This window comes from Martes martes (genome assembly GCF_963455335.1).
Source record: "Martes martes genome assembly, chromosome: 12".
In the NCBI taxonomy this organism is placed as follows: domain Eukaryota; kingdom Metazoa; phylum Chordata; class Mammalia; order Carnivora; family Mustelidae; genus Martes; species Martes martes.
In genome coordinates, this window is record NC_137900.1 from 73,919,237 (window position 1) to 73,940,284 (window position 21,048).

Here is a 21,048-nt window from a genome sequence, read left to right on the forward strand (position 1 = left end):
TATTGCCAAATTACTTTATATTTCCATTATTCAGACTAAAAGTATGTATCTTATTGTAACCTCACTAATACTGGGTATTAATAGTTTTTTAAATTACCAGTTAATCAGGCCATTTTGGAGCCTGTGGAGGCCTGCTGTGAATAGGACTCCTAAAAATGACAAAAATGTCTGGAAGGTCATGGTCCAAGGCCATTTTTGCTGGCTACAAGTGGGGTTTCTGGAACCAGAGGGAGCATACAGCTCTCCTTAAAATTGAAGGTGTTTATGCTTGAGATGAACCTTAATTCTATCTAGGCAAGAGATGCGCTTCTATGTATAAAACAAAGAACAACACAGTGACTCCTGGTGGAAAACAAAAACAAAACAAAACAAAAAACCCAGAGTAATCTGGGTAAAAGTAACTTGTGCTCATGGAAACAGTGGCATGGTTCGTGACAAATTCTGAAGCAACCTCCCTGCTAAGGGCATTGGCCACAGAATCCATGTGATGTTGTACTCCTCAAGGATTTAAACTAAATGAAAAGTGAATAAATAAAGATGCAGATGTGTTCTTTTGTAAAAGTAAAAATAAAATAAAATAAAATAACCAATTAATCAATTACTTAAATGTGAAATCCTATGCGTTTCAGTGCAACAGAGCTCAGCTTGAACCTAGTGTGGATCTGTCCCTGAGATTCAGACATGTATAGGTCTATTGCTTGAAGAACTTGAGAACCTTCTGGGAGAAAACTCCATCCATGGTAAGAGTACTATTCAAAATATTACAACTCAGAATGGCATGATCGTTGGTCAATAACAACAGACATCAGCTCTAACAGGAAGCAGAATTCTATAAGCCCACTCGTCTGCCAGGTATTACCTCTACAGGTGCTGGGCTATGGGACAGATGCCAGTGAGCCTGGAAAAGGGTTCAGATCAGTACGGGAACATTCAAGAGACTTAGGGCAGTAGCTATTCACCAATCCAGTATCTTAACCATGTTTACAACTGTACTAATGCATACCTGCTGAAAATTAGTCCATCCTAAGGAAAGAGAGAAACTGCACACTTTGGATCTAAGAACAACCTTGGCAGTAAGAAAGGCAGAAAAATTCTGAGTATGGTTTGGTGTTTGTTGTCAAATTCATTCCCCTGCAGTCTTACAAGGAGTGTTAAGTTATGAGTCAAGTCTTAGGCCGTACTTGCCTTCGATATTCTCCCTCCCTCGTTGTCTCTACCTCACTTCAGTAAGACTTTAAGATCTTTGGGAGTTTGGAAATGTGGATATGTGATGTTTTCCATGCCCATTGTTGTTACACTAATCTAGGACCTTATTATTTTATGACTTGATTGATTCTGTAACCTCCATATGTATAACTCTTCTTCTAGGTTACTCCACATTTGGTGATTTCTGTTCACGGATGCCAAATTAATATCCCTCTAACATAGCTTCAATCAATCATGCCACTTTCCTGCTCAGAAATCTCCAATGGCTTGCAGTTAGCAGTTAACCAAAGGCCATCTCTGCAACTTGGAATTCAAGTCCTAGTACAATCTAGTTCCTACTCCCAAACTTTCTGGCCCAGAATACCACTATGTTCATAGATTTAGCCCATTCACGCATCCATACAAGCTACTGCTAATATCCATCACAGGACATTCTGTTATGCACAGTGGTATCTCCTATTTATAACTGCCCAAATCCTGTCATTCAAACCCAGTGCAAATCCCATCACCTCCATAACCAAAAGTAAATATTTTTAGAATAGCTACAGCATTTTGCATATCATATATGTTGGATCATTTTAATTTTCATTTAATCTCAGTTACTTAGAACTGGATTAACCATAATGCTTTGTTCATGACACACATTCTGACTTCTGAATAGTTATTAGATAGCTCCATTTCATAATAAGCTACTTTAAGGCAAGTACTGGGCAACAGTCATATCTTCCAAAATACCTGAAAGATACTCGATAATTAAAAGAGTCAATGGATAGATTTAAATGACTTCCTCCTGTAGTTTCCATAAACCCCCATCTAGAATGAGCTGTTCCACCCGGCATTCATTCTGGTATCTGTGTGGTCTTGTCTACTGCACTTCGAAGTAGTCCACTCATCTAGCAATGTTTTCCTTCCATCTTCCCACATTAAAATGTTTGGATTGTTTTCTGAATAATCCATATGTAAATAAAATTGCAAGTATTTCACTCTGGCCATTGCAATGCTTTCAACACATTAAATTTCACCATGTCACCACCTTTCTCCCATTTCACCCATTAAAGTAGGGTGTGGTGCAAAGGATCAAGTGAGAATCCTTGGAAGAGAATTCTGGTAATTATTACTGGCTCTGACACTGTCTGCCCTTCTCTACGTTATATAACCAATTAAAGAACTGGTTTTTCCATTACAATACCATGGGTGATCATGTTTGTAACCAACTAGTTGTAACACTAAAACTTCACAACCCTCTGCAGGGATGAGAAGGATATGACAGGTAACAGGATACTGGGGATAGAGAATAAGACAGAGTTCCACCTGTACCCTGACAGACATTCTAGTCTTACACAGATGATTAAAAGGGGCAAAGTACCATGTTATGTGAGAACGCATAAGAGAGACGTTACCTAGACATGAAGCAGTTGGTCAAAGTGATTTCAGAGTGAGACCAGAACCATGCACAGAAGTGAGAAGTGTACACGTAGGGGGATGGCATTCAAAACAGAGGGACGAACACATGTGGGCCCAGAGGCAGGAGAGAGCATGCTTGAAAACACAAGCATTCACTCTGGCTGGAGTACAGACGGGCGAGGCTAGAAAAGTAAGTGGGTGCCAAAACCACGAAGACTGGATAGGCCACATTCAAAAGCTAGGAGTTTATCCTTAAAACAGTGAGAACAGGGAAAATGCTCAAGTTAAGGTATGTGACAAGATCATTCTGGGTGACTTCTGGAGAATTATTTTGAAGGACAATAGCATTTCATTCTCAAACACATGTTGATTCTGCCACTCCCATTTTTCCCTATATGTAAGGATCATTTCAGAACTTTGAGTTATGATGAATGATTTTATTTTATTTTTTTTGCCTACTTGTAAAAAATAAAAATTTCATAACTTTTTCTAAAACTGTTATCCTTTATTTATTGGTCATTAGTTATTTTTTTCCATTTTACTTTTGATTTCAATAGAAATAAAAGCCATCATTGGGCATAAGATGTGAGAAAAAGAGACATCACTGCTTCCACAAAAGGTGTGCCTAGTTAAGTTAACAGATAGAAAGCAATACCACTGTTGAATGGATAAACCCAACATGGAAAAATCTGTCACCAGAGAAGATATGATGACACAAAAAGTAGAAGAATCTGCTTCTGAGAAGATGGAGTAGATGTACTTTTTCTTAGTCTTCCTGGTAAGTACAACTAAAAACCCTGAATGTTATATATAAAATAAACATAAAATGACACTAATAAAAAGGCAGACTAGCTAGGGATCTTAAGAACCAAAGCCCAACAGGGTAGTGAATTCCTTGGGCTTCCTTTTTCCTCACACATTCCAGACTTAGGGCCAGAGTAGTTAGCCATCCAAAACACCAATGGGAATGGACAAAAAACTCCAAAACAACAAAATACTGCTCTCTCTGGCCAAAGGATGAAGAAATGGCAGTTAGGACACTTTAAGACAAGAACCAGTCAACTCCTCTAGTCCAGTCAAACACCACAGAAAAACTGTGGCCCAGTGTAGTCATACCACGCAGAGACCAAGTGGGTAGTCTAGATTTTTTCTCTTGCAAAGCTCTAGCAAGGCACTCCAACACCTCTGCCAGAGTGGTATCAGAAACGGCCAAGTAGAGCAATGGATCTTCCACGCCAAGGGAGGTGACAGTGGTGAGGGTTGTGTCTCACTTCCACACTCACCGGGAAGTAGCAAGGGGTCCCTCCCTCACCCCCTGTGGAGTGGTGTCAGAGCTGGCCCATGGAGAGTCAGAACTTTCATCACCACCAAGCAGCAAAGAGGTCCCCGCTTTGTAGTGTCTGGGGAGGTCATGCAAGGAGCAATAAGGAAACCTTCCTAGAGCCAGAAATTCCATCCACATCCAGCAGTAACAAGGATCCCCCTCACATACACATATCAGTGTCAGTGGGGGCAAAATGAGGGACATAGATAGCTATGCTCACTCAGCAGGAATAAGGCAATGCTCCTCATCCCTCTTTCTCTGCTGAAGGAATGATTACATAACATTCTTGAGATGACAAAATTATAGAAATGGAGAACAGATTAGAATTTGCAAGAGGTCAAAGTGAGGGCAACTAGGTGCAGAAGGGAAGTGTCTGGGTTCTAAAAGAGCACATTATGAATCCTTGTGGTGGTAGGACTGTTCTCCATCTTGATTGCATCCGTGTCAGTAAGTGCAGCATGATACTACACGATAATTTTGCAAGATGTTATCGCTGGGAGGATCTAGGAAAATGATATAGGGGATCATTCTGTATTATTTCTTAAAACTACATGTAACACTACAATTATCTCAAAAGGAAAAAAAATGTGATAAAAATTCAAGAGCAAAAGGCAAAGAAGCAAAATTTCAAGGTGCATCCGAAAATATCCAAGATGGAGGAAATGGATTTTGGAGTGTGGGGTACCTAAGGTCACCACACAGGTATGGTTGGCTGGTGACGAGGGCTGTTTCTTCATGTCTAACTACTGCTTTAGAGGTACCTTGAACCATGAGTATGATGAAGAGGGTACATGAGTATTGGGACGATTGGAAATTGGTATTCCTCCTGCACAAATTCATAAATTGACCTTACTTACATATCAATTTCAATGAAATTTTATAGTTCCTCATGAGGGTCACACAATTCTCTTTTTCAAATTATTCTTAGGAAATACATATTTATATTTTTATTACTGTGAATGGGATATCATAAGATTTTTTAAACTTAATGTTCCTGCATAAAAATGTATTGATTTTGAAGTATTTCTCTTGTTACATTATAAATCTATTAATTCTAGTGATTTCCAATTTATTTCTCTGTATTTTCTAGGTTAAGAATAATACTGTATACCACAAGAATGTACTGTATACCAAAACAACTCTTTTTGTTTAAAATATTAAATATTGATGGTGAAACAGTAAACTTGCTTTATTAATGTTTACAGTTGTTTACAGTATTTCACATATAAAGTGCATTTGATTAATTTTTTTCTTATCACTTGTTTCATGGTCCATATTTTCATATATCTGCTTCCATATTTTGACAAAAAATTTTTTAAGATTTTATTTATTCATTTGACAGAGAGAGACACAACTATAGAGGGAACAGAAGTAGGGGGAGTGAGAGAGAGAGAAGCAGGCTTCCCGTGAGCAGGGAGCCCAATGTGGAGCTTGATCCCAGGACCCCGGGATCATGACCTGAGCCCAAGGCAGAAGCTTAATGACTGAGCCACCCAGGTGCCCAACAAAATTTCTAAATCTCAAGTTTTAAGAGAAATTTTCCTAACTACTAACATTATGCTACATGCAGTAATAATGGTTTGCCTTATGTATTTGTTAAATGATTGCTTAAATGGTAAAAATCCACAATATCCTGGTTAAGTGACTGCTTTAATGGTAAAAATACACAATATCCTGGCATACTATATCTTGTACTGTTATATGCATTAAAATCCTTTTCCAAACCATCAATCATCAATACATACAAATAGCTTTACACACACACACACACACACACACACACACATGCAGAAGCATGCCAGTGACACAGTTTTATGAGTAGATTTGGAAAATAATGTCAATAATTAGATAACATGAAAGAGATAAAATGTGTTATTAGCCACTTCCTATGTTGAACTCAGCCTTCCAGATGGCCCGCTTTGATTCTAAGCCAGTGTTTCTCAGGGTCAGTAGACTTGTTCACCTTCACTTCTCCAAAAAAGGAATGGAAAATTCCCAGGAAGTTGGGAACCAAGCAGAGTTTCCATATGCTGTGTTCTAGTATCTGAACATGGAGTGTGCTTTATCTCTTTACTCATTCATTCTTCACTCCAAATTTACTAATGCTTACTCCAAGTCCCTGTGCCATGTCTCAGAGGCTATTAAAAAAGAAAGAGACATGGATGTAATCCTGCCCTAAAGGGATTCACAGAGTATTAAAGAAGAAAAACTTACCCCAAATGATCATACTGTATGGTGTTTTAACAGAAAGAAGATACTGAAGAAAACCAAAGACTTTAGCTCTAACTCACTGCTACAGCAATGAATCTATGGAAGAAGGGATAAAAGGGAAAGTTTCGTAAGAAAAGTGAATTTGTTGTGAATCCTGAAGTACTGGCAAGAAATGGACAGACAAGATGTGGAATATTCTAGGCAAAGGTGACAAGGCATGGAACCATGAAAGGCGGTGAAGTGGCTGAGGAGCCACAAGCACTTTGTGGCAGCTGGAGCAGAAGATGCTTCAGTGATCATAATTAAGAGATAATGTAACCCTAGCAGAATCACATGGCTTTGATATTCCCTCTAAAACTTTACAAAGAGATATAGTAATGCTTTTTTGATCTTATGCTAAAGAATGAACTCAGTTTGTCCCTACAGAACATGGTTTCTCAAGCTCAGTACTATGGGCATTTGGAACTTGCTGGTGACTGTTTAGTGTACTGTAGGATATTCAGCAGCGTCCCTGGCCCCTAGCCACTAGATGACAGGAGCTCCTTCCAGCTGTGACAACTAATATTGTCTCCAGACATTGCCAAAAATCCCGTGGGGAGCAAAATCGCTATTGAGAACCACACAGGTAGAGAGTCTAATAATTTAAATTCTAATAATTTAAATTCATCAAGCACTTACTATAAGCCAAGCATCCTAGCAAGCTTTCTGCACACATTAACTCATTTTATTTTTATGACCATCCTGCTATTATTAAGCCCAATTTATAGACTAGAAAACTGAGGTCCACAGAGGTCAAAGAACTTGCCCAGAAAAACACAGTAAGTGGCAGAATTAGGATTCATGAATAGAATTCATGCCGATAACCGCAATCAATGACTATACACACATACATATACACATGTGTGTATATGTGTGTGTGTGTATATATATATATATATATATATATGAGATATATCGATCTTACGACCACCAGCATTTAGCATACTACATGGCATATCATAATTTCACTGGGTTTGGTTTTCTGTAGCTTGGGCCATCATTCTCAAATTGCTCACACTGGCTAGTCATCTAACATTTAGTACGCACCAAACCTTGTACAGACCCCACAGAGCCAAACATATGGGATGCTAAACTACAACTCAGAAGCAACAGTTCACCTTAAATATAACCTGGAAAGAGCAGCAAAATATTTCTGAATCATTTCTTTGATGGATAATGACTGTGCAATGAGTGTTAACGGATGGACTGTGGGCAGTATAATGGTTCAGAGGCAGCACGAGTACTGGGATCCGAGAGAGCCGGGTCTGCATGCTAACGTCTTTACAGTTGAGTGACATTAGGGAAAACTTACATTCTTGAACACTGTTTCCTCTTCTGCAAATGAGGAACCTAAGTAGAAAAAAACTTTGCAAGAGCCGTGTGGTTGTGCATGAATCATTTTGAGAAACAATTTTCAGAACCTCAGCATTGCCAGGGACTCTTACCCAAGGTGATGTACCAGAGAAAGCATCTAGAGCACTTCTTGCAACTGCCCTTCATTCATTTTTCAAAAGAAATGTGTGTTTTTCATCCCTTCTAAGTCTTACCAGGGTACACTGTCCCAAGGCAGCAAAGCTCCGGCACAATTCAAAATCTTGATACCTGGAGACCTTCCTTTAATTAAGGTACGATAAGCAAGTCCTCTAAGAAATGTTCCTTGTTTTACACATACTTCAGTTAAATATTTTTCTGTATTTCCCGACATTGGAAATGGAGTATTTTTGTTCATTTCTGGGATGTTCTGAATTCAGAAATATTGTAGGCTGGGAGAATAGGAACAAAGGTGTTGTTCATTTATCACCTTTTCTTTTCAACTTCCTGACTAGTGTCAAAGAATATGTCACTTCTTCAGAGGAATCTGATGAGGGCAAAGCAAGGGAGACAATATCCACGGGAAATACTGAAGGTGACAGCTACGTATTCTATCCAGCTGAGAAACTCAAGAGCAGGCTCTCTGCCTTATTTGCCAACTGTGGAAATCTAAAATAATATGTTGGCCACCGGAACCTGCATTAGGTTATTGAGGCTTTTTATCTCAGAAAATAAGTCTGATTTGGAAGATAGATTTAACTGTGTGAAATATTTTTGCAAATAGGTCATATATAGATATTTGTCCATAGATAAATAAGCTGAATCTATAGCTCCAAGATTTTGGTAAGGATATATTAATGCACATTCTAAGATAAAATAATTTTATCAGAAGTTACTGGACTGCTAAAGGTTTGTTAAAATTTGTATTGCTTTGATTTTCCCAGATATGATTAGATTAAACAAAGCACTTCCATGTGAAATAGTAATGGGTAGTCTTTTAATGTGTCCTAGCAAAGTTTCTTTGGGGGACTTCCGAGAAATCTGTGAAAAAAATGAATGATTATAATGATTGTAATGATTGGGTAATAAGTCCTTTTGCAAGTCAAAAGTATTTCAATTCTTCAATTTCAATAAAATTGGAAAAGGACTTAAGGGAACAGTCAGCTAATAGATCATCTGCAATATTTTTTTTGATGATGGATTACTCATGTTATTTTTGGCACATAACTCAGGAGGAACTCAAAGAACTGAGTGATGTCAACATAACACAATTCTTTCAAGCCCAATCTACATATTTGTGTGAAGAAGGTTTTCAGCACGAAAACCTATAAAAGTGAAAAATAGAAATGACATGATGTTGTATGCTCTCTTACTCTAATAATAGAAGTCCATGGACACATGAATTAATCATGATCCATCTCATGAAGACATGAATCTCCAACAGCAGCTTATTTCTAAAGGTAGTAAGTAGCAAAAGGAATATTATCTTTGACAAATTTTATACAAATAACACATAATAATAACTCAATCGAACAGCAATTTTGGGTCACAGAAAATTTATAAATTTCAATGTATGTCCATAATTTTTGTGGCAGAGAAGCAGAATTCTGTGATTCATAAAAGGCTTTAAAGTATAAAAATACACTGCATTTCAATGAGGTGGTGCAAGTACAATGGACAAGCTCTAAGAAAACAAGACACCATGCACAGTTTCTGCATTGAAAAAAGTGGCTTCATAAAGGGATTACTACTAGAAAGAATCAAATTTGTTATAATATTTAGATTTCAATGGGTAATTTAAAAGTGATATTATAGTTTTATTTTAGAAGTCAACACAGGGGCACCTGGGTGGCTCAGTCAGTAAAGCATCTGCCTTTGGCTCAGGTCATAATCCCAGAACCCTCGGATCCAGTCCCACATCAGACTCCCTGCTCAGCGGGGATCCTGCTTCTCCCTCTCCCTCTGCCTGCCATTCTCCATTTGTGCTCTCACATCTCTCTCTGTCAAATAAATACATACATCTTAAAAAAAAAAAAAGTTAATACAGTATTATGGAAATACAATCTGTTAAAATCCTGCTGAAAATTTTCCAACAGCTGCTTTCGACAAGGGCTATATGGGTTTTCAATTTTTTAGGGGTTATGTGAGCAAAATATTTAAAGACTATCAATTAGCAGATGTTAAATGTTTTCCTTTGTGTCCTTTTCATTGTTGTTGGAGTTACGGGGCCAGGGAATAGAAGGAAAAAGGTAAGATTTCATAATGATATCATAGCAGGAATTAGTTATAATCTTTATTTTGACATTTTAGAATACTGGATATATTTTTATGAGTATTTCTAAAAAAAAAATACAACATACTGACTTTGGGAGGTTCAGGCTTAAAATGGCAATAGAAGAGGATCCTAGGCTCACCTTGTCCCAAAGACATATCACCTCTGCGGCTATATATGGAACAACTTCCTCTAAAAACAATCTAAAGACTGAGCAAGCCCTAGGCATCAGACCCACACCAAGGTGGGTAGAAGAGTCTAGGACACAATCTCACCGTACACCCCATCCCTACCTGGGGTGACCCACCACTGTGAGGAAACGCAAAGCCCTGAGATTCTCCCTAAGGAGGGAAAGGTTTGAACCCCACATCAGGCACCTGAACTCCTAAGACCTACACCTGATTGATGAGCCCCAGAAACATCTAGTTTTGAAAACCAACCAGACTAAAGGCTCACATCCACAAGCTGCACAGGGCTGTAACCAACAGAGAAGCAGCTCTCATGGGGCCCCTGCTGCTCATTTGCCCCCACTCAGCGGGAGTAGCCCATCCAGGGGCTCCCAGACTTCACGGGATGAGGCCTGTTTGCTAGCCTTACAGGACCAACCTGAGGGCAGTCATCTCAGGCAGCTCACAGCTGGACGCCTGCTGGCTGGCAGGCACCATCTTCACACTTGCTCTAGTTGCTGGGCACCGTCTTGCTCATTTGTTTTAAACACTAGGCTTTTTTCCCTTTTTCCCAGCAGGCACCATTTGCACATTGTCCCTCTGCCACACTCCACAGTGGCAGCATCTCCCATCTGGTGCCCTGGCTTTGCAGCTGCGGCCCAGAGGGTGCCCTTGATCCCCTAGCTCTGATGGCCCGGGGCTGGTGCTCCTGGGTCCCACATATGGTACCAATGGGAGAGATAGTCTTGGGTAGGCTACCACCCCAGGGCACCACACAGACAGCAGACTGAAAGATACCCTCTTGTCTTTCTTTCAAAGAGGCGTGCTGCTTATCCTGGAGCTTGGCCTGCAGGCGTAGGTCTCAGGTTTGGCACACAGAGGCCTTCTGCTTTGAGGGAATGGAGGCAAATGGATGCTACCTTGGCACTTTCCTTCGGCCTCCTGACAGCTCACCAATATCTCCCTCGAAAGAACTTACACACTCCACTGGAGCCTCAATTTTTACCACTGCCACCGAGGGGACACTTCCAGATCCCCTGGCTCTGGAGGTGGGCAGGGTGTCTATGAGCATTCCCACAAGACTACACATATTTGCATACTTTAAAAGCTACCTGAGGGTCTGGCTTCTAACCAGCCTGCAGTCAGATGCTAACTGGGCCCTCCCCTTTGGGACACGCTCAGGTCTTGGCGCACCCTCAACAACTGGGAGCCACTAACAATAAAAATGGCTGCTTGGACAATCACAAAGTTTTGAGAGACAACCAGAGTTAAGGTTCATCTCCTACATGAGGTCATTCCTTCAAGACTGGGAGAGGTGGCTGTTTTATCTACGGCACAGAAACCAACACAGAGTCAAGAAAAATAGAGAAACAGAGGAATATGTGTCAAACAAAAGAACAATATAAGACCTCGGGGGGGGGGGAACTTGATGAAATGGGGATAACTAACTTACCTGATATAGTTCAAAGTAATGGGTCCTAAAGATGCTCCCTGAGCCCAGGAGGAGACTGGATGAGCATGGTGAGAACGGAGAGATAGAAGAACGCACCTAAGAGAAGGGTGCCTGGGTGGCTCAGAACCTTAAGCGGCTGACTCTTGAATTAGGTTCAGGTTATGGGATCAAGCCCTGAGTTGGGCTCCATGCTGGGTGTGGAGCCTCTGATTCTCTCTTTCCCCTACTCCTCCCTGCCCCACATCTATGTTCTCTCTCTCTCTCTCAAGAAAAGAAAAGAAAAGAAGAAAAGAAAAGGAAAGGAAAGGACCAAATAGAAATCACAGAGCTGAAGAATACAATAACTGAACTGAATATAAAATTTACTGACTTTGGAGTTTGGTGATGTTTCACACCTGTGGTTAAATGCATCTGATTCTATGCATTTTTCTGTTACAAAATCAGACACCACCAGGACTGAACACCTACCTTATTCAGTGGAAAACCGAACAAACTAGCCTACTCTAGGCAACAGTTACCCATCCCCCTCCCGAAGTTGATGGTAACCAGTGTCAACCTGCTAAGAATATTCCCTCATAAAAAGCAAATAGGAATACCTTGTACAGATTCCTTATACCTTACATATCCATTATCAGGCACCGCTGGGGATGTTTTGGGGGAAGAAAAAAAAAAAGCTAAGCTTTGCTCAGAGAACAAGATTGCCAAATGTTTTGGTTTCCATTCAAGAATTTCTAGAGCTCTCTGTCCTCTCTCTTTCCAAAGAAATGACATAATATTTAGACAGGAAAATGTCTGTGTGCAGCACAGGGGTGGGGATTCCTGTGCATATATTTACATGTATGAGATACTTCCACGCAAATATTTTAGTGTTTCTATTTCTACAGTGTATCCTCCTTTTATGAAAAATAATACAACTGGGGCTGTCGCTAGTTATCCAGCCCTCAGCCTTGGCCCTCATCCAGCTATAATTTTCAATCTGCAGATTGTTCCAAATTCACTGAAATGGAGTCAAATGTCTGCAAAGAAGCAGTGTCCTCAAGATGCCTATTGTCTTCATACTCTGCATCTCTCAAATCCCTTCAGGGGAAAGCTTAGAACATCTGCCATTGCTTGGATTTACAACAAGAGTTCACTGGCTGTTCACAACTGATGTGATGATCTAGCTATCTAAAAATGACTACTCCAGGATATCGACCATACCCTGAATTTGATTTATTGTTGACAAGGTTTAGCCCAATGTAAATATTTTACATTTAAAAAAGACATTCTTAAAAATTTCTTCCCATGTGCCTTTGGGCTAGGGATCCTGTGGTGCCCAAGGCAGACACGGAATCCATGCTTTTGCCTGAGATTTCAATAATGAGTTCTCAATCATTTAAGATTCTGGTATTAAACTTGCCCTCTTACCTACATCCTTCCTCTGGAGTACTGAAGGAAGGCAGTACTGAAGGTAGGCAGTGGGCACACATAATGAATTTGTCAGTGCCTGTTAAGAGTCACTAGTGATGAAGTAGGACAAAGACAAGAGTTGGGTGTGGTGGGGAAGGGAACCAGGAGAAGCACAAAAAAGGTCTGAGGAATGAAATAGCATGATACTTGGTGGACACTATAACTAGTTCCAGCTTTTAGCTCAAAGGGTAAAGACAGGCCAACTCAGGCAAAGCCTTTATGCCATGCTAAGAAGCTTGAAGTTTATTCTATGAATGAGTCATAACTAAAAAACATTGAGCAGATCTACATTTTATATAACTCATCTTCTTCTTTTCCTTCCTAGTATTTGGTTAAAACATATGAAGCTGCTAATTAACACTGATGACCTCATAAAGGCCAAACTAACACTTAACAAAATCTGAAATTGTATTTTTAATTGTGCATTCATTTGTTAAATGTCTATCTCTATGGCCAGACGGTAGGCTCTAGAGCCAGACAACCTGGGTTTACCTCCCAGGTCTATCAGCTGACTCAGGACTAGTTATTCAACCTCCCAGACTTTAAGATGGAGCAATGCTCCAGAGAGTTATAAGTTGAAACATATCAGTGCTTGGGAAAGGACCTGGAATATCATAAGTGTCCTTTAAATATTAATAAGTTATTATCAGTTATTACTGCGGTCATCCTCATCACATCCGTATCACTGTCCAAATGCTAATGTCAAAGATGCAGGGTGAAGAAAGGAATGCTAGAGCTAGAAATGGAAGCAACACCTTCTTTTCATTAGACTCCACACTTCTGTAGTACAGTTCCCTTGGCTGAAGTTCAATTACTAATCCTAAGGGAACATTTTCTCAACCCTTTAAATGTGGACATGCTGTGTTAAAATTCCACACCTGAGGGGTACCTGGTGGTTCAGTCGGTTGGGCCTCTGGCTTCGGTTTAGGTCACGATCTCAGGGTCCTGGGAAAGCCCCGAGTCCTGAGTCAGGCTCCCTGCCCAGTGGGGAATCTGTTTCTCTCTCTTCCCCTCCCCTCTCTCGTGCTCCTTCTCTTTCTCTCACTCTTTCAAATAAATAAAATCTTTTTATAAAAATTCCATACCTGAATTTCTGAATCATACAAAGTATTTACAGTAAATGAAATGGAGTCATTTTCATCAGGAAAAAAAAACCTGAGGTTTTTTTAAAAAACAAAATATCATAAGCCTTTTATAAAACAACAACAAAAAAGGATTGATATGCAAGTGTTCCTGGCCTTTCTCCCTTTCTGGTTCCCCAGAGGGTGATGCGGACTCAAGAGGAAAGAGTGAGAAGGGTAAGGAGTTTGAGTTAGGGCTTGGAAGGCACAATTGTGCTAGAGAAAGAGAGAGAGAGAGAGAGAGTGAGTGTGTGTGTGTGTGTGTGTGTGTGTGTAGGGAGGAATTTGGAGAGATAAGTGCAGAAGAGTTATGGTTTCTAAGGGAAAGGATGATGAGGAAAGTGAGATTTTAAGAATTGCTGTGGTCTATATATCCCTGTTCTGGAGTTAGAGAAAATAAAGAAAAGGACTTACACTATTTTGAAATTTATTTTGATTGCTGTACTGGATTTATTTTATTGCAATGCCTCCCCCTGAGACTGGACTGTCTGGGGGAATGGATCTTTAAGTATTACAACTGTATTTTGGATTCTCTTTCCCTAGCAGAGTTTTTAGTGTTATCTGAACTTCTGTCAAATACGGTTTTTATGGTCAGCCCTCTTATACAAATGAAAAAGACACACATGAACAAAGCAACATTCTACCTTGGATTATCTATTTATTATATGGTCCTCACCTCTGTAAAACCTATTAGCACACACTCTCTGAGACCACCAGCTAAAAGCACGTGATTATTTTGAAATGAACTCAAGTTCTGAGCCAACAGAAATTAAAAACCAGTTCAAGCACATTAAGAAATGTCTCATAAAACTGAACTCTTTTGACAAAGTACTATTTGTTAGTAACTGCTAATGAATGTCTTCGAGCTTGCATTCAAGTTAAAATGTTCAGGCTATGGAACGGATCTGCAATGATTAAAATCTTCTTGTGCATCAAGGTCTTGTCCGTGAAGCAGCTGCTTACTGTGGCTGTGGTCCTCAGGCCATGTCAGGTCTTGGACAGGGCTGAGCCAAGTCATTGTTTGAGAACCCAGGCAACCCCGATGGCCAATCACCCAGAACAAGTTGGGAAAAAGAGAAGAGCATAGTGATACAACAGTCGTCAGCTTTCTTTGCAGTCTCACAGCACCAGGGGAGACTAAAATAAAGGAAAGACCCTATGGAGTTGGGAGACCTGGATTCTGCTTCAGCTCGGCCGCTTACTTCCCATATGATCGTGGGTAGAGTTTCCTCATCTCCCAAGTGAGCAAAGCCCTTACAGCTAGCTCCAGCATTCCTGTCTATGAAATTGATAAATATAATTTACCTCAGGATATTTTCTCCCTAATCAAAGCAACCAAGCTCCACTTTCTTCAACATCCAGTGGCGTATTATCCCACTGCTTTCTCTCACTCGGTATTCTTGATTTTCACTGGAGACTCATCGGGTCAAAATTTATACCAGGGGTGCGTGGGTGGCTCAGTCGGTTAAGCATCCAACTCCTGATTTCGGCTCAGGTCATGATCTCAGGGTTGTGGGACTAAGCCCTGTGCCAGGCTCTGCGCTGAGTGTGGAGCCCTGGTTGGGATTCTCTCTTCCCCTCTCTCTCTGGCCCTCCCCGCACTCACGCATGTTCTCTCTCTCTCTCAAAACAAAACAAAACAAAAACCCCCAAAAAAGAAAAAAAAAAACCAAAAAACAAAAAAAACCCTGTATTCCACCTTTAGTAGGTGCAAGCCTTCTTGATGGCATTCTGCATGTATAGATCTTCCTTATCCTCCGTGGCAAAGTTTTATAAAATATATGGTGTCATTTATCTTCAAGTATCTCATACATGAGGTAATGACTTTAATATTCATTCCTTAACTTTCTCATAATAATATGTAAATCATCTCACAATAATGGTTAATAATAAAAGTACCACTGATTAAGAGTCAATGTGTCAGATACTATCCTAAGCAGTCTAAGTAATTCTCACAACCTAAATATATATACACTTGCAAAATACATATATATGTATACACACATATCTATGATTTCTATATACAAAGATATATACGTGTGTACATACATAAATCTGTGTCTAGGTATATCTATCTATATACACCATTATTAAGCACATTTTACAGAAGAAACCAAGACTCAGAAAAAAGAGTCCAAAGCCATATTGCTTATCATTGGCAGAGATTGAATTTGAGCCAGATCTTCCTGTGTTTTTAAACACTCTGAGCACAGTTCAGTGTCTATGGTCTCTGAAAAGCGATGTATATAAGCTATTCTCAAAAATACAAAATAAGCAGTGCGATATCTTGGAAATAACATAGAACTTGGAGAAAAGTGTCCTGGGTCCCTTCTGGGGTCCCGCTGACGGCAGACATGCTGTCTTAAGCAAAGTATGCATCTTTCCTAAGACCTCAATTTCCTCTTGTTGAATGAGGGATTTCATGTAGATAAGCTCTAAGGGTTCCTCTGGCTCTACAGAGGAATGATTTGGTTCTGAAAGGCACTATTTCTACACTGAGGAAAAATACTCAGAATTTCAGCTCTTCAGAGCAAAAGGTAACATCCTCTCCAGGAGCGAGAAAACAGCTATCATCACGGCACCTTCAGATCTTAGAGGGATGATCTTAGTAGAGCCTTCCCTACAGTTCCTTCCTTAGAGCACGGGCCTTTCTACTTAATAGCACACATCACGGCCTGTGGTTACCGACTGACTTGTGTGCGCACACTGTAGGTTCCCAGCAGGTGAGGACCATGTCTGCTCGCTCACTGTCAAATCCCTGCCTGGTGCCTAGCACACGGCTTGACCTGAAAAACACGCTCGATAACATTTGTCAACGGAATAGATTTTAAAAGGGGCTAGTGGCTTCTAGGTTTTCGGTACTGGATGACCTAGAGCTGGTATTTCTTTTTGCCTTTCTTAAAGAGTCTGGTAATGCATGAGTCCTTCATGCCATAGGAAAGATGTAATTAATTTCTTTTCTCTTTGTTCTAGCATGTAGGAGAAGCCAGTGATGGGTGCAGTCTCCTACAAATATACAAATCACAGCACACACCTTGGGGTTCCAGCACGCCTTTCCTAACCCTTAGCAATAAATCCTAAAGGTGACAATGTGAATGTATGTATGGATGCAACTGTATCTCACTTAAATCTTGCATGAAAGGAAGTGGTAATCTGAGGCTTACTCATTTAGGAGAAGGGGTGGATAACTGAATCCTTTTGTGCTCGGTGTTCTTGGCAAGAACCAGCTGCAAAAGGACTCCTGTCCCCTCTCTGGGGCTCTGCTGCCAGGCCCACCCAACCTCACATATATTACAGACCACTGTGCCTCTCAGCCTGGAATGTACGACCAGGAGCCGCCACAGCTACTTCAGGGGTAGTGGGTTTGTGAGCTGCCCCCATCTCCCTGCCACTTATCCCTTGGGGTGTGAGATTATAGGGCTGGGGAGCAGGGGGAGCTACAGCCCAGCGAGGCTGAGGCTGTCGGGCAGCCACCCGGCAGTGGCTCGTTGGCAAGGAAGGGATCAGTCTATGACCACACGGAGAGCAGACATGCTGACTACAGCATGCAGCAAAGAAAATGAGAGCTTCTGCCTGTGTCTGGTGGGCTAGGGTGGGAGGAGGGGAAAGGAGGGGGTTTTGGGGAGGGTGCCAAGCTGGGCTGTTGATGAAAGTGTGGGAAGATTCCAGGGGAGGCATTTTGCCAACTCAGAGGCAGTTGGGCTGATTTCTTTCCCCTTTCTTCTGCTCAAATGAGAATTCCTGCTGGGTGGGGTAGGAGCAGAGCCAAGAAAGAGTGATTTGCTGGGTGAGCATGGACGCTTGGACCTAGGAAGTATGTGTCTGCCCGCTGGGACCAGGGCCAGGGGAGGAAGGAGAAATTAAAGGAGGGGAACTGAGGGGCAATGGGAATAAAGGAGAATAAAAGAAGAACACAAAGGGAAATGTCCTAGAAGGAGAAGATAGGAAAGAGAGATAGCAGGTCACGTAGACAGGGGAGAGACTCCTTTCTGTGCTGTTGAGCAGGCCTACCTACCTTCCAAATGTCAGAATAAAATAATGTTCACATGAAACAGGCAGCGAAAGACCCCACGGTACAGTGTAAAGTAAAACAACTGCTCCTAAAGTTTTCCTGGTGGCTGTTAATTTCCATGAGAATACATTCTTCCCAAATAGCAACGTTGCCTTTTAGGTAAAACAGAACAAACAAAATGGTATCACAGAAAGCCCTATACCACTTCTAAAGATTAGGAGAATATTACTTAGAAGTATTTCCTAAAATATAATGTAGAACACTAGAGTCCTAAATTGCTCTTCTTGGCCTTGCTAATAAAATATGAGAAATTTAAAGATCCTCTTGTGAGGAAATCTAGAGCAGGTAACTTGACAATGTTGATGCGGTGAATTCCACTGTGAAGTGATGTCATTTGGAGTAAGTTTTCTGATGTCCCCTTGTGGAGGCTTGGGAGGAGCTGAAAGGTCATCAAACCAATGCTGCATTTTTTTGTGGCAATCCCACACATTCTGGCCTGAGAACCAGAATCCCACGAGCCTCAGTCTCCTACAGAGACTAAGGCATATTTTGGCTTACGTGCCTGTAGGACAGATCTGGTTATTGACCGATTATAACAGAAGACCCCAAATCTTCCTTTCCCAAATCTAGGAACATCAAGGCTTCACGAGGCCTTGCAAACTTCCTTTCTCCCTCTCGGACTTTGGCCACCACCTCGTAAACAAGCCCAGGATAGCCTGATAGCATCTGAGAGGCCCCCTAAAGACCAATCTCCGTGGTCATAGACAAAGTGGTTGTAGACCAGGTTCCAGCCAGCTGATCCCTAAATAGGTAGGAAAACCCAGCTAAGATCAGCGAGGCAGCCTACCCAACTCCTAGCTAATGACACTGTTTGAGTTGGCACAGCTGAGACTAAAGAAGCTGCCCAACTGACCCAAAGATTCATGAACAATAATAAATACATGCACACATACATCAACCAACCAACCAGCCAACCAATCAACCAACCAACCAATAAATAAATGTGTTAAGCCACTGAGATCGGAGAGCTCTTTTTTACACAACAGATAACTGATACAATTACGCACAAACCAGAGGCTCACCTGTGCATTCGTACTGCAGACCTTTCCCGTAATAGCCCTTCTCACAGATGCACTCAAACTGACCCGTGTGTGTCCCACATTTGCAGCTCGCCATGCGGTCACAGCACTCCTGGCCAGCTTCACACAGATACGAGCAATGGGACATATCCTCTTGAATAAAACTCCCAGAAGGCAGATCTGTCGATGACACAGGGTAATAAAAAACAAATTAGCAGTTCAATGGTACATTCTCCAGTTGTGAAAGCTGAGGTGCAAATTGGAGAAAATAGCTTTTCATATCCGTCCAATTCCCAACGGCCCACCCCTCCCACCCAAATATGCATGTGTGTCCTGCGTACAACCACAGGCTGGGACTTTGTTTCAGCCAGTGCAGTCATTTCAGTTTGGGACCTCCTCGTAAGCTCTCGAGGCCACTCGGGGTCAGGCAGGAATTAAGCACTTCGGCGAGGAATCTCCAGATGCAGCAGGAAGTAATATAGTCAGTTCCCCAGGTCACTCCCCTGGCTTCCACACCAGCAGTGTTCCACTGCCACAATATGAGGTCAGGCAGCAGTAACTAGATTTCCAAAACCCTTTTTCAAAACGATAAATAAAATTACAATCTTGACCACTGCATAAGGGTTTGGATTATGAGCTACTGGCTTAAGAATAGATTATCATCGCTTCTATAGTGATTGGATGAAGACTTAACAGCAACACACAAACTAATAATAGAACCAGAAGATGGCTTCTTTCTCAATGTTAAGTAACTTCTCATGTTTTATGTGACTGGAGATCATACTGATGATTTGAGCCATGTTCTGAAGTGAGGCATGCTGGGAAATCAGTAACTCAGGCAGGGTCGTTCAGAAAGTGACTTAACAGGGCAGGGTACAGTTGAATATCGATCCAGAATGGATAGCCTAGAATCAGGCAAATAATAAGTTTTGTTTACTCTGCTGAAGAAGTTCAGAAGTCTTAGTCCAAATCCCCGGGCGGGTGCTGGGCCCAAACAGAGTGATGGGCCCCTCGCAGGAATTCAAATGTGTGAGTCTGAGCAAGACACATGCACTGCAACTGAACATCCAGAAAGAAGACTGGTGATGGCCTCATTTATGCAACATCTGTGTCTATATCTTAAGACTCTGAACTATACACTGGGGCAAAGTAAAGAGAGGATTCCAGCCACAAGGGAAAGAGGCTGGTACAATCAGGTACCCGATTAAAGCTCCATCTACGAGACTGTGGTATGGGTAACACGCACACTTAGCTCTGAGGCACTGGGCCATGGGATTATCTGGCAGTAGAGTAACGTAGGACCAAAAAAGATCTAGCTACCAACACTGGTACACTGGCATTCAGGTCTGAGAGAGGTAAGTATATGTGTTATGCATGGGGAAAGCAGTTATTCTGTAACCCAGGTCTACTGAGTATGGCCAGAAACATGGATGGTCTTGAGACCAAAAGTGGACCCATCCAAATTGAAAGTAGCTTCAGAGGACTTAAAGGCAGGGAATATGAGGCTCATTTTCTTTGAGTTGATCATGTCTTTGCAATAGGAAGAGGATATTTCCTTACCAAATCTGGAAACTTGATCAGAGAATTATATATTCTAGATATTTGCTTATTGTAATAGAAGTGATGCCTTCTAAAACTCTGTTGCAATACTGTAACCAAAAGAACACTCTGTCCCAACTCAGCTTTTGGGTCAACTTGGCATTAGGGTTCTAAAAGGCTCCAATCCTACAAGCAGAGGGATGGCAGGACTGGAAATTAGTCTTGTAGAACATAGCGGGTAACACCCATGATTTCAGAATCCCAGCTAGTAACAGCCACCTGGCCTTCCCACTCAACATACCACTTTTCCCTGAGAAAAGGAGAAATAAAGGAAGCCCCACAGTTACTGAATTTCTGCCATGTGATAACACTACACATAGTATTATTTAAATATTTTATTTAATCCTCTTGACAAAACCATATGGTATGCATTATAATATCTCCATTTTAAAAGCAGAGTA

The 21,048-nt window shown here is 41.2% G+C and overlaps 1 protein-coding gene and 1 pseudogene across 2 annotated transcripts in view; one reads left to right on the top strand and one right to left on the bottom strand.

Moving 5' to 3' along the window:
* SVEP1 (sushi, von Willebrand factor type A, EGF and pentraxin domain containing 1) overlaps positions 1 to 21,048 on the bottom strand; it is a gene marked incomplete at both ends in the record, with an annotated part of 180,617 nt that overhangs the window by 132,779 nt on the left and 26,790 nt on the right. Inside the window, one exon of the mRNA XM_080820303.1 lies at positions 19,052 to 19,228. Coding sequence (XP_080676429.1) covers positions 19,052 to 19,228 — 177 coding nt within the window. The remainder of the gene's footprint in view (positions 1 to 19,051; positions 19,229 to 21,048) is intronic.
* On the top strand, positions 156 to 511 carry LOC308353281 (large ribosomal subunit protein eL33-like; annotated as a pseudogene). Its single transcript has one exon. The product of its transcript is annotated as a large ribosomal subunit protein eL33-like (transcript).